Here is a 12,954-nt window from a genome sequence, read left to right as displayed (position 1 = left end):
CCTGTGCTCTATATGACTAACCCCCAATCTTCATACAAGATGGATCTTGTGACACATTTGTCAGGCTCAGTACTTGAACCATTCTGGGGTCAATTTCTTGGTATCCTTCCACAAGCAAGGTAACTCTTCCCCACCAGTTTCCCCTACACTCTCTTCCCTTTTCATCAGTTATAACCCAGTAGCAAACCTAAATTTAAACTTAGCCTGGAGTTGAAGTCAACAAATTGCTTATGGGGAGGAAGAATTGCTGCACGCTTGAGTATGCTTTAAACAAATCTACTAACAATCAACCACCACAACGCCCTCCCCACATAGCCTTCCTTTACTTGAGTTGTGGAACAAAACCATTTTCTTATATTATTGAGGGGCTAATGAATGGCTAGCTTAATTAAGGGGCAGAAGTAGGAATCAAATTGAGAACCTTTTCCCTTCTAGCTCAATCTGCTACCCCAACTTGTTCTTCATGCTAACTCCAGCTTTTTCAACATCCATGAGTGTGAGTGAATTGATATTAGAGTTTTCATGCTCCATTGGGGAACAGTTTCAGTCCCTGGAAATGGCATGAAACCAAGAAGAATCAGGTGGTGCAAACCCCCCACCCCCAAAAACCACACACACATTGCTGAAAGATGTCAAGGAATTGAAAAGGTGTTCACCAAATTGAGCTACCTCTAAAAAAATTTACAAGCAGAAAACCCTTACAAAACCTTCTAACAAAGTGCTTTGAGAGTCTCAGACGAAAGGCTCTTTGGAACAGGAAAGTTGATATAAGTAAATAATAAAGAAAAATAGGATCGCTCATTTTAGGCTCAGTGGGAGGTCAATGAAGGAGGAAATGGCGATTCTCTCAAAAGTAGCTACTTCTCGCTGATGTTATTTCTGGGAACCTCACAATGGTTAGTATAAAATGATGATACAAATGCCAGAAAGCTTCTCAGGGAGACAGGAATCTCTTTAGCTGGCTCAGATCTTTGTGAGAGGCAAGTTTTAATCCTTGTAATGGAATTAGCACAATGAATTACAACTGAGCTCTGGAGTCATCTCTCTGGCACTCATTAATTACTGTTGATCATCCTGAAATCACCTAGCACTCAAAACCTGGCATGGGTCTCTCTTCTCTGCAAAAGAGACTGTTACCTACGTAAGCCAACCCATTTACACAAAAGCCAGTGAGTCAAGTTCTGCTCTCAGTTACATTGGGCTAAATTCTGCTCTGTGATACTAATCTACTAAAAGTTTGGCCCCTTAAGATCCCGATCCTGCAAAGATTGACACATGCACTTAAACCTCGGCTTAACCTAGCATTCCGGAACTAATCAATCACAGTAAGGCTTTGGAGGATTTCAAAGAGACAAGGTGGGTGAGGGGATTATCTTTTATTGGACCACACTGAGAAGGACTAGCTTTGTATTAGCAAAATTGGGTTAAAAAAAAAGTTAGTTCAGGGATTCCACAAGGAATGTTTACTGGAGTGCTTGACAGATGGTGTCGCATGCAAATTTGGCTTTAATAATTGTAGCCCCTTTTATACTTTACCAAATGTAAGATGCCAATGGGAAAAATGATCCAAAGTTTAAAAAAAAAACAAAAAAAACTCATTTACTCTTTCATTTCAAGTTTAAGAATGCTTCATTGTGTGTGGGTAGTTTCCCACAATAAGTTCAGAGTGACAGAAAATTAAGGATACTAGAGCAGAAATGTTTAGGTATAGACTAGGCCTCAGATATAGCTCAAGGTTTATTTAGTTTATATCACTCAGGGCTTGGAGAAATTTCCTGACCTGGGCAACACAATTAGGTTGACCTAACCATTACTGTAGACAACTCGATCAGGGGTAGGCAACCTATGGCACGTGTGCCGAAGGAGGCACGCGAACTGATTTTCAATGGCACACACACTGCCTGGGTCCTGGCAGCTCTGCATTTTAATTTAATTTTAAATTAAGCTTTGTAAACATTTAAAAAATATTTACTTTACATACAAGACTAGTTGAGTTCTATATTATAGACTTACAGAAAGAGACCTTCTAAAAACGTTAAAATGTATGACTGGCATGCGACACCTTCAAATTAGAGTGAATAAATGAGGACTCAGCTCACCACTTCTGAAAAGGTTGCCGACCCCTGAACTAGATCAACAAAGAATTCTTCTGTCGACATAACTATAGCCTCTCAGAGAGGTGGACTCAGGCCGCACCACCACATTTCTGAGCTACTCTAGCAGCCACATACTCTGATTTAGATATCACCATGTCCTTCAAGATTGGAACAGATTTAAATGCAGAATGAGTTTGATAGTGAAGGGCACTAGTTTTACAATCACACTGATTTGATAAAGGAAGTATTGCCTGCAGTTTAAAACACTTCTTCTGCACCCAGCATATTTAAGGTAGTTTCGTTTACTAAATAACAATGCCGTTTTTGTGCATTTTGATTTCCAATTTCTAGCCAAATGGAGCCTGACATTTTTTACTTGCAGTTATTCCTCTATTAAATGAGATTCACCATTTTCTAATATAAAAAAAAGCAAAAGTTCAATAAATGCGTAACATTAAGAAATGACATAGAAATTGGAATAAATGCATATAGATCTAGTGCATCCTCCTGGTTAGCAAAAAGTACCACCAAATTGTCATTGGTTGTTGTAATTGACCCGTCTTTAAAAAGCGCAAATGCAAAATAAGATCAAGGTTTCCTGATTGCTGATTTAAATCTTGATTAAAAATGGAGAGTTGATGTTGCAAAGTTCTTAAAATTGCCAGTACTTGCCGATAAGGCACTAATTTGAGTTCAGCACTGAACTGGGCCTGATACTTAGGTGAACTATCGACAGCCTGGGGCTGCTAAAATTGGACTGGAAGTGTCATCTGTTCAGTCTGTCAGCACGTTGGTACTTCCTGCTTCTGAAAGTACAGGGGGAACAGCTTTTTCTGAGGGGATGTTGGCGCTGCTGGTGCCAGACAGAACCCAGAAGCATATGGACCCATTAAAAAAGTCAGGAGGAAAAAATATTAGCTTTTAATCCAGTTTTTTGATTCAAAAACAGAATATTTCAAAAAGTTTTGCTGTGACACTGGCACTTTTTAAAGTAATTTCAGGCCCAAAGACAATGTGCATCTTTCTCCCCTGCATAGCTGTTCATTATATGGGTGCTAAACTCTAGTGCATGGCTCCAAAGCAAGAACGCAGGACTTCACAGGGTCGACATGCCTTAATTAAGCAGTAAGTTTGCAGGTAAGGCAAGTGGAGTGCCTCACTGGATTTTAGTAAGACTTGGCGAGGTGTGGGGTTCCCCCACCAACTTGTTTAATCCTTCTTCAAAAATCAGCACTCACTAGCACTGTTGAAATATTTTTCCCAACAGAAGGACACTGTGCTCTTTCCACAGACACAGAGGCTCAGTGCGGATAATTACCACAGAGACTCTCAAGGCTGGTCTCCATGCAAAGTTGTGCCGCCCACTGGTACGACACCCCCCCCTCCCCTGGTGCAGATGCGCTTACATCACTAGAGAAGGTTCTTGTACCACCAATGCACTTTCTTTACAAGAATACGCTATAAACTATGCTGGTATAAAGCACCTTTTATATTGGTGTAACTGCATCCTGACAAGGGATTATACCAGCATAACTACATCTGTTAAAAAAAATTCACCCCTCTAAACCAAATATAACTATTGCTTGAGAAACTTTGTCGAGGCCAGGCCTTAGCTAACCATTTTCTCTGTTTTGAGATTCCATTGTCTGTGCACAGGCATTCAGGATTACACTTTAAATTGTGTGTGTCAGTCCCTGTCTAGTGAAAATTATAAATGCATATCCAGAGGTCCAGCTCTAGGCATCTGGAGTGTTTGGCGGCTATATTTAGAGTGCACTGAATGACACTTTGAACCCAAGTCTGCAGCTAAGTCCAAAACTGCCACCTATCCAATGACAAAGTGTCTGCTCTGGTAAAGAAAAACACAGAATCAACCCCCCAAATTGAAACATACATTCCCCCCTTTTCATTCAGATTTTCCACCCTGATAACAAGGGACCACAAAAGAGACTAAGTATGGCAATCGCCATACAAATACCTCACAGACAGAAGGATATGCACTGTACTAAACGAACAGTGGCAATGGGCAGAAGAAATTAATGAGCAGGCCAGGGGAACGGAGGTGAGAACCAGGAATCATCATATATAATTTACGGCAAAAAGGAGAGCAGTGCGCAATTACACTACAGCGTCTTGCCTGGCAGTGCCTCAAAGCAAACTGCTCGAGACAGTCAGTCTGTTAAACACATCACGGGGAACAAACTAGAATGTCTGTATGCTGATGACTGTGCACTGCACACACAAATATTTCATCCTCAAATGTGACATTGAAGTTAAGACATAATTGAGCAGCTGCAACCAAAAGCTAGGAGTCTCTGCTCCTTGCTCACAGGAGGAAGTTAGTGCCTCATTTTCATACCTATTTCCAGACAAAGGAAAGAAATCTGGGACTTGTCTATACCAACTGGGGTGTACATTTACAAGTGCATGAGCTTGCTGCACACTAAGTGTCCACATGGATACTAACAGCTCCCTAGTGCGCTGCATAGGTTAGATCAGCGTGCACTGTTAGGACGGGTCTACAGCTGGGGGCAGGCAAACCTTTTGGCCTGAGGGCCACATCAGGTTTCCTAAGTTGCATAGAGGGCCAGTTAGGGGAAGGAGTCATGGCCTGCCTGCCCCCCCCCGCCTCATCCACACACACACACACACCCCGTCGCCTGTGCCTCCAGACACCCCCCCACCCCATCCAACCCCTCCTCTCATTCCTGACAGCGCCCTCCTGTTCCCTTCCTGACCCCATCCACTCCCCCACCCCCTGACCACCACCTTGAACTCCCCTGCCCTCTATCCAACCCTCCCTGACCCCTTACTGCACTGTTGGCGATACTACACCCATGCTACCACACAGCACAGAGACCTGGTTAAGCTGGGCGCTGCCCCAGGAGCTCACAGCCCTGCCACCCAGAGCATTGTGCCGGCGATGGAGCGAGCAAGCAAGCTAGGCTGCGGGGCAGGGGAGGGGCTGGGGGCTAGTCTCCTGGGTCAGGAGCTCAGGCAGACGGGATGTGGCCCACGGGCTGTAGTTTGCCCACCTCTGGTCTACTCTCACAGCAGCATAAAGAGTACACGTGCTGTACGGCCCACTAGTGCAGGTATAAAGAGCAGCATCAAGGGTGAAGCACTACTTAGTAGAGTAACACCACACCAGAACCTTAGGGTGTGCTCAGCTACATGCCCAAGCGGCACCTTCCCCACCTCACTGCTGGTTTTAGTGGTGTAGCATCCTGCAGCTTCTCCCTGCTGGAGCTTTTCACCGCCAGGTACAGCTACACATGGCATTGTGGATGCAGCCTGTTTTTTACTATGGCATGTAGCCACACACGTTGCTCTCGCTATAGGCAAGGCCTGAATGGAGGGCAGCAGGGTCAACATGCACAGTGAGTGTGCAGCAAGTTAGCATGCTACAGCTTTACACCGGGACTTGCTGCAAACTCAGTGTTCGTAGAGCCAAGCTCCTAGTGTCGTTCACTGCATGCAGGAGTTATGACAGTGGTCGCTGTACATATTTTGTAGCGCTTACTTTGAATTTGCTACTCCTGCATTGGAAGATGGCTCATCCTTTTCTTCTAGCCATAGATTACCCATGATAACACTGGCCAGATCGGACATGGTAGTTTTATTGTAGAGGCTGCTGACTCAGGTATCCCTCAGACACTCTGGCTCTAGTTTTGTCAATGTTAGCCCTTTGTAGCCTCTTCCCCAACAGAAGAGAAACTGCAGTCACTCTCCTCCCCTGCAACCTCTTGCAACAGCTCTTCCTCCATAGAGGTCCGTCATAGACCCTGGGCCATATGTTGCCTGGCCCATGTTATAGATGCACGCATCTTTGTTACCAGTCACCCTATATTCAGATGTTCATATATGGCTGCTGCTCCTGCATAGCTCATTACCTTTGCTGTGCTTCCTCTCTCTGAGCCCAGCCCCTTTGTCTCGTTATCATACATGAACAAGTTACACACGCATTGAACTACACCAGGGCCTATTCACACTTGGCGACCCTCCCACTCCCTCTGCTTTAAGAAGATTCTACTGCTTTGATGTGACAATCTTCTTACAGATAAAGGAATTCCCAGGAAGCAAGGTTATGTAGCTCAATCTCAAACTGCCTTCTTCTAGTAAGCCTAAGTCTCATCACTCAGCCTCTCCTAGAGGGACTCTTGGCCCTGACCAGTTTCAAAAGAAAGCTCACATCTAACTACTGTGCTTCTTGCAGGAGCATCCAGCCACTGCTGCAGTTGTGGTGTTCTCTGGAACACCATGCTCGTCTACTCGATTTTGAGGAGAAAAATGGTTAGCCTCAGAGAACTCCAGTCAAACAAACTTAGATGAAGATCTAAAATGTCCTGCTTAAAGGATTTCATTGCTCTCAGTCCTTCCAAATAGGAAAACAATCCACAGCCATGATGGTACAGAGCCTAGACACCACTACAGACAGGTCTCTGCTGTAAAATGCAGCCTTTCCTCATCCCAAAGCCCCCAGCCTTCTCTTACCAGGAAGCGCTGTGGAAGGCTGGCAGTAGAGCTTGACTAGCTCTGACTCCTATTAGCTGAATATATCCTGGCTCTACCTACAATCCTGTGCAGTGCACCCAGATGTTCATGGTAGCTGTCTTTTCTCTTACTTTTCCCACTGGAATAAAGGCAGGACAAATTCCATGAGGCAGTTTTTAAAAATCAAGCTCTACGACCAAGCCATCTGTCTAGTTTGCTCAAGACCACTTGAGTTTTTTTGGAAAGGGGTGAACCTCTATACACAACAAATCATCTTCCCAGAGAATGGCATTGGCCAGCTCAGTGGCTGCCACAGCTGCATTCAAAACCCTTGCTTTGCATCACAGCTGTAAGGCATTGTAGCTCAGTGGGGGTTATGCTGCATTACACAAAACTCTTGCAAGTAGACAGATCAGAGCTACAGGAAGATTATATTATAATGAGTTGACTCTGAGAGCAATTTTGTACAAGGTGGCAGCTTTCCTTTTGGCAGGCAGAGCAGGAATTCACACCATTCGCACAGAGGAGCCTGCCATAAGGAAAACTGGGGCCCTGGGACTGACACATTCCTCCTCCCAGCTGAATTCAGGATCTGGCCCTGACCAGATGAAAAGTTGGAGCATACACAGCTCCATTAGACTCAGCATCTCTCAGGATCAGCTATCTTGTGATTAGTGAAGGGACTCTTATGCATGATTCATAAAACTGTTGTTCTTCCTCTCCTCCCCCATCAACACAATGTACAGTATGCAGTGCAGGAATAATTTAGGCCCACAGTGAATCACCAATGCTTTATTCTTTGGAGATGGAAATGGAAGATTTGTTTGTGCCTCAATAAGTTCAAAATCAAACAAACTAAGTTCCTGCTACTCGTATATCAAATAAAATGTTCCATAGATTTTAAGCATGTTGCAAACTAACTGATGAATCGATTTTTTTCATTTGCCAGTGTTCTAGATAACACAGTCCTGTTGCTTGTTTCCCTTTCTAAAGAGAAATGCAGCTGGGCAAGCATAGAGTGTGCTGGGGTGCATAGGATTTCTTATTTGTGACCACCCAAATACTGTCTCATCACATCAGTGAGAAGCATGAAGTAATCTTGTTCATTTGTATAATATACATTCAGTATGTCAATCAATACAAGGGGCTGAAATACATTGATGCACAATATAAGAACCAAGACAAGAGAAGCAGGCAGACAGGAAAAATATCAGAGAATGCTCGCTATCCTAGGCCTGCTTCTGATCTTAGTTATTTCCATGCAACTTCTATGGGATTGCTCCTAAGCTTTACTGCGGTATGCAAGATCGGACTCACCTACCCCACTTTGCAACTATTATACCCTGAGTGCAGATGTCAATTAGTAAGTATAGCATTTGCAAGGCCATTATCACTAGCAGCACAGCTGCATCACCAGATTACTTGAAACATCTCCTTCAGCCTGATTCTGCAGCCATTCCTCAAACAGAACTCCCACCGACTTCACAAAAAGTTTTATGTGCAGGATACAGCGTTGCTAGAGAGTAAGAATTTTGCAGTATGCATTCATCAAAATGCCAGAGGGGTTGTGTGGTTTATCTATCACTCACACTTTTTCATAAAGACTTTGGTTTAAACTCATTTCTCTCTCATCTGTTCAAACTCAAAAAAATTGCATGTACATTTCCTCCTCGATAGATATACTTTTTGTGCCACATTGCTGAGTACTTCATCAAAGCCGCGCAGCTAATGCGATTGGATGTTTAATCTAAACAATACTGAACCAAGTATATAGATTGAATGAGAGTTCCTTTTGTGCCATTTCAATCTCTCCTCCATCATCATCAGCAGGAACTAGACACCTAGCTGCTCTGTGTGTCCTGGGACCAAGTATCGCACTTCATAAAAGGGACGGATGGACAGACAGATGGATGTATGCACAGAAAAAAGTTGAGATCCAAACATCCCCATAGGTGAAGAGAAATCAGGTCCATCTCTAAAACCAAATGCACACAGGGCATTGTTGCTGTGTAGACAGATACCTGCAACTAGCCTGTGCCAACTGACTCAGGCTGCAGGGCTGTTTCATTGCTGTGTAGACTTCTGGGCTTGGAAACCGCCCTGCCACCCAAGCCCCGTGAGCCAGAGTCAGCTGGCATGGGCCAGCCCCAGGTTTTTCTTTGCTGTGTAGACATACCCATCATTTACACAAGCTCACTTTTTCTTTCAGCCATGTGAAAACCAAAGCGCATTCTTAAGTGTAGAAATGCTACTAAATAAAGTCTTTAACCCTTACAGCCCCTCGTTAGGCAAATTATCTCCCTTTTATAGATGAAGAAGCCAAGCCTGAGAAGCTAATGCCCACATTTAAAAAAAAAAAAAATGCCCCAAACCTTGGGACGCCATGAATCTCAGCTGCTTATTTTCCACTTACTGATGTTGCTGATGAACACCTCCTGCTCCAACTGAAATCAGCAGATGCTGCAACTGCTCTGCTTCAACACCTCAGAAAAGAGACCTATGGGCTTGAAAACTAGAGGCCACTTTTGAAAAACATCTCCCCAATGCCTCCTAGTGAGTCAGTGTTAGCATAGGGAGTGAAACACCGATCTCCTGCCTCCCAGTCGTCTGCTTTAAGTAATGAAATCTTTCCAGTGCCATAAACCTTCCTTGTGTGCACTGTTCTCTGAAAGTATACAGCATGTCGATCATGGTCTTATATTGACTCCAGACAGACAATCAGAAGGGGCTGTAAAGTGAAATTATTCAGCAGTTCTGGTTTCATTTAGACACTGGGCCATATGCTCTTCTCAACCGAAGTATTGAGGCGCCTTCTTAAAGTACGGTCTCTGGTATTCCAACAGAGTGTGAGCTGTAATTTATTATATGTTAACCTTGCATACAAGTTCTACCGATTATAATGGCTCACTAAACCATTATCATTAAAGATTAATTTCACTGCAGCCCTCTTCTGATGGAAATTATAGGAATAACTCCTTATTGCATCTTAAGCTTGCTACCCAGAAGCACAACTTCTGTAGGCTGGTACATCAGAAGATTAAAAACTAGAGAGCCTTGCATAGACTGTCACAATCGAACAACAAAAGCTCACTCTGATTTCTCACTTCCTTGTAGCCTTTGCACATGAGAAAGCAGCATTATCACAAAATTATAATGCTGGCCATAGGGACCAGTCCTCCAGGACTAAGGCACCCCAAACTCAGATTGCTGTCACTGGCAAGATCGTACGATCCTATTCTGCAGGAACAATGTTAGGCCATTACGGTTGACAATGAATTTTTGCATTTTGTCCTTTCATTGGAGGAAGCTTTCAGAAGTCGAGGGAGAACCCACAAACTTAGACCCTGTATCTTAAGTAGATTTTGCAAATGTCAGTATTTCAGACATAAAATAATGAATCAGTATTAGATGTGAAAAAAACAAAAAAACAAAAAAACCCCACCACCCAGGTAAGAAAGCAACAGTGGGAGGATAGAAGAGGAAAGGTACAGGTTAGATGTCAGGATTTTTTATTTTATTTAATTTTTTTTATGCACCAAAAGAGTAAACAGTATACAACTGCCACAATACGGATTTTTACACTCTCTCTGCATGGAACTTACTTGACTTCCCTATTGGTTTCTCTGACCTAGGGGAAAAAAGGATGCTAAAGAAACAGCCATTTCAATCAAAATACTACATTTTGAGAAGGAGTAAGGCCATACTGAAGTGTCATTGCAGGGCAACTAATATTGATATGGAAGCGGGTGTTACCAAACTTCCTTACCCCCTTACAAAAGTGAAGAAACAATGCTAACACTCAGAATTTAACCTCTGGAGCTCCCTGACAGTTATGAACAGCTTTCCCCATCCCGCTTTCTGCATGCCTTTGGATATTCAGGTTCCAGCTGGCATCAGAACCACAAGGGCAGGGTATTGTGAAAGAAAACCCATTCTCATGAAACCACCAGCCCAAGCTTTCCAGACTTGAGATGTTCAGAGACTCTTCTGCTCATCAGACTTTCAGATGTTTGTCAACACTGGAATAGTATCACAGTCATTTGAGGTTCTCTCATTAGTAGTCAGACTGTCCATGGTATAACCAGGGGATGGGGGAGCAGCGGAGGGGGCGCCATATCAAAATTTACTGCTTACCATGGTTGTTATGGAGAAGGTTTATAATCACTAGCAGTAAGTTAGTGCTTTCCATAGTCAATCAGCTATGCCCTCTCCCTCTCCCCTACACACACCAAAAATAAGAGAACTATTGGCTGCCTAACACATACAGATAAGACAGATTTCATACTTCCTGCAACAGTGGACTTAAAGATACACCGAGTTGCTATAACCCTTTAGTACTGTAGCAGAAGCTCCCTAAGCACTTGCCAAATATGAATCGTTAAAATAACCCTGCAAGATGGGGAGACAGAGATCTGGAGGGGAACATTGGCTTGTGCAAGGTCACAGTGCAAGCCAATGGTAGAGATTAAAAACAAAACTACCACAGCTCCTGACTTCGAATATTGTATTTTGACTAGTAGCCGATACTCCCACTTTTCTACAGGATATTTAGAGAAGTTTTCCCTCTGTTCTGTAAGGCTTCCTTTTAAATGGTTTTCAATAGGTCTTCTTTTGCCTGTCTACTGAAAACATTAAATGCGCTTCCTGGAAGTGATTACACCATATTTAACCATGGCCACTGGGCAGAGTCTTATGAGCCCCCATCTGGAATACGCTGCTCAGTTCCGAGCACCTCATTTCTGAATCTCTTCCACTTTGGCTACATCTTTCCAGTCAAGACCAACACAAGTTATTTATAAGGAAAGATTAATGGAGCTGTATCTAAAAGGACTGAAGAGATGGTCAGTTCTTTGGTTAAACAGCAGTAAATTTAAACCCTTCTAATGCTTGTAAACAGTGTTTCAATGCCAAGAGGAGACAGCAGTGGGTTAGGATGATACAAAGGCGTTTTAACTAGGAGCAGCAGGTGAAGTTAGTGAACATTCAGAGTGAATACAAGAATGGATCACTTGATTGTTTTACAAGCCATTTCAGACAAAGCACTAGAAAATACACTGCGAGCGTGCAAATCCTGCATTGGCAGAAAGATGCCCTAGATGGCCATAATATTGAATCCAAGGGAAGGTTCCAGTGTTTCTCTAGGGACTATAAAAGAAATAAATAAACTGGGATGGTGCTAGGATACCTGGTGACCAGTCTGTAATGAGAATAAGAGGGCTTGAATTTACCATGTGCCAGAATTGGGCAAACAATTGGCTCAACAGTCTCCCTTTGAAGTGCACGGTGGAGAACTTAAATTACTGGTATAGAAATCCGGGAGTGGAAATCTTTATGGAAATGCAACTTTTTCTTAATCAGAAATCAAACAACTGGGGTTGTCTGGAGTCTGAGGGTAAATCTCAAAACGAATGGGCTAGAGGTTTAACCATTCAAAGTCAGACTAGTGAAAAGGATGACATTATTGGGGTAAAATTCAATTGATACGGTTTTTTTGCAGAGCGGTTACGGATGCAAGAGATGTTAGTCTTTGCATCGTAATAAGCACTTAACTGGTGAAAGACTAAATACTTACAGCTGTAAGAGTGTCTCATCTTTACTCTCTATTTTTTCCCCTCCCACTTTAGTTCACTCCCAGAAACAGAACAGACAGACCTGTGTACGGAAGAGCCTTATATGTGCATTTGCCATGGCCTTTATTATAAGCGTCATGTTGATTGCAGCCAACCAGATCCTCCGGAGCGGCATGGAATAGCCTTTCACCGTAACACTGTGAACCAAACTAACCATGCATGTGCATGCCAACGGGTGAACTTTTTCCTCAGTCAACTTTGAAAAGGAAAATAAAAGACGGGCAGATAAAGAACCAGTCGACAAGGAACCCGAGGCCAGCAGCGTAATATGGCTTGTGAATCAACTACATCCTCTTCGCAGGGACATAAAAGGGCTGTCTTAATGCTTTAATGGTTTCGTTTCCTAATGCAATAAACATACAGGAGTCCTGAATTATTGCTTCAAAACAGCAGTGGTAACTTGGAGAGTTATATTTTGTGATTCTGAAGAAGCCCAGCCTCACAATCTATTTTTGTGGGCTGTCTTTTAACCTACGGGCCAACAGACTATTTCAAGCAGCTTTCCAGGAGTTCTACATTCCTAGGAAGTCGATCATAGTGTAGCCACAAGCAAATACAGTTTTACTTCACATACTTTGCTACATTTTCCCTTACGACTGTGCCCACAAGTCTACGGCAGTGGAGGGGAACTAGAAAGTTCTTGTATAGTATTTTCAAGTTTTAAAAAGGAAAATTTGCTAGTATTGTGCAATTTCTATTTTTTTTGTTTTTAAACCCACCTTTGACACAAGATT

General features: G+C 43.1%; 1 protein-coding gene across 2 annotated transcripts in view; it reads left to right on the top strand.

Annotated features, from left to right (window-relative positions):
- CALN1 (calneuron 1) overlaps positions 1-12,620 on the top strand; it is a 183,580-nt gene extending 170,960 nt beyond the window's left edge. For both annotated transcript variants that reach the window (XM_075073938.1, XM_032774398.2), the window contains exon 6: positions 12,215-12,620. In XM_075073938.1, the coding sequence (XP_074930039.1) occupies positions 12,215-12,342 (128 nt within the window). In that variant the 3' untranslated portion in view covers positions 12,343-12,620. The remainder of the gene's footprint in view (positions 1-12,214) is intronic.
- The last annotated feature ends 334 nt before the right edge of the window (positions 12,621-12,954 follow it).

Source organism: Chelonoidis abingdonii, chromosome 20 (assembly GCF_003597395.2).
Source record: "Chelonoidis abingdonii isolate Lonesome George chromosome 20, CheloAbing_2.0, whole genome shotgun sequence".
Lineage (NCBI taxonomy): Eukaryota > Metazoa > Chordata > Testudines > Testudinidae > Chelonoidis > Chelonoidis abingdonii.
Note: the sequence above shows the minus strand (reverse complement) of the source record. Positions and strands in the feature narration are given on the sequence as shown.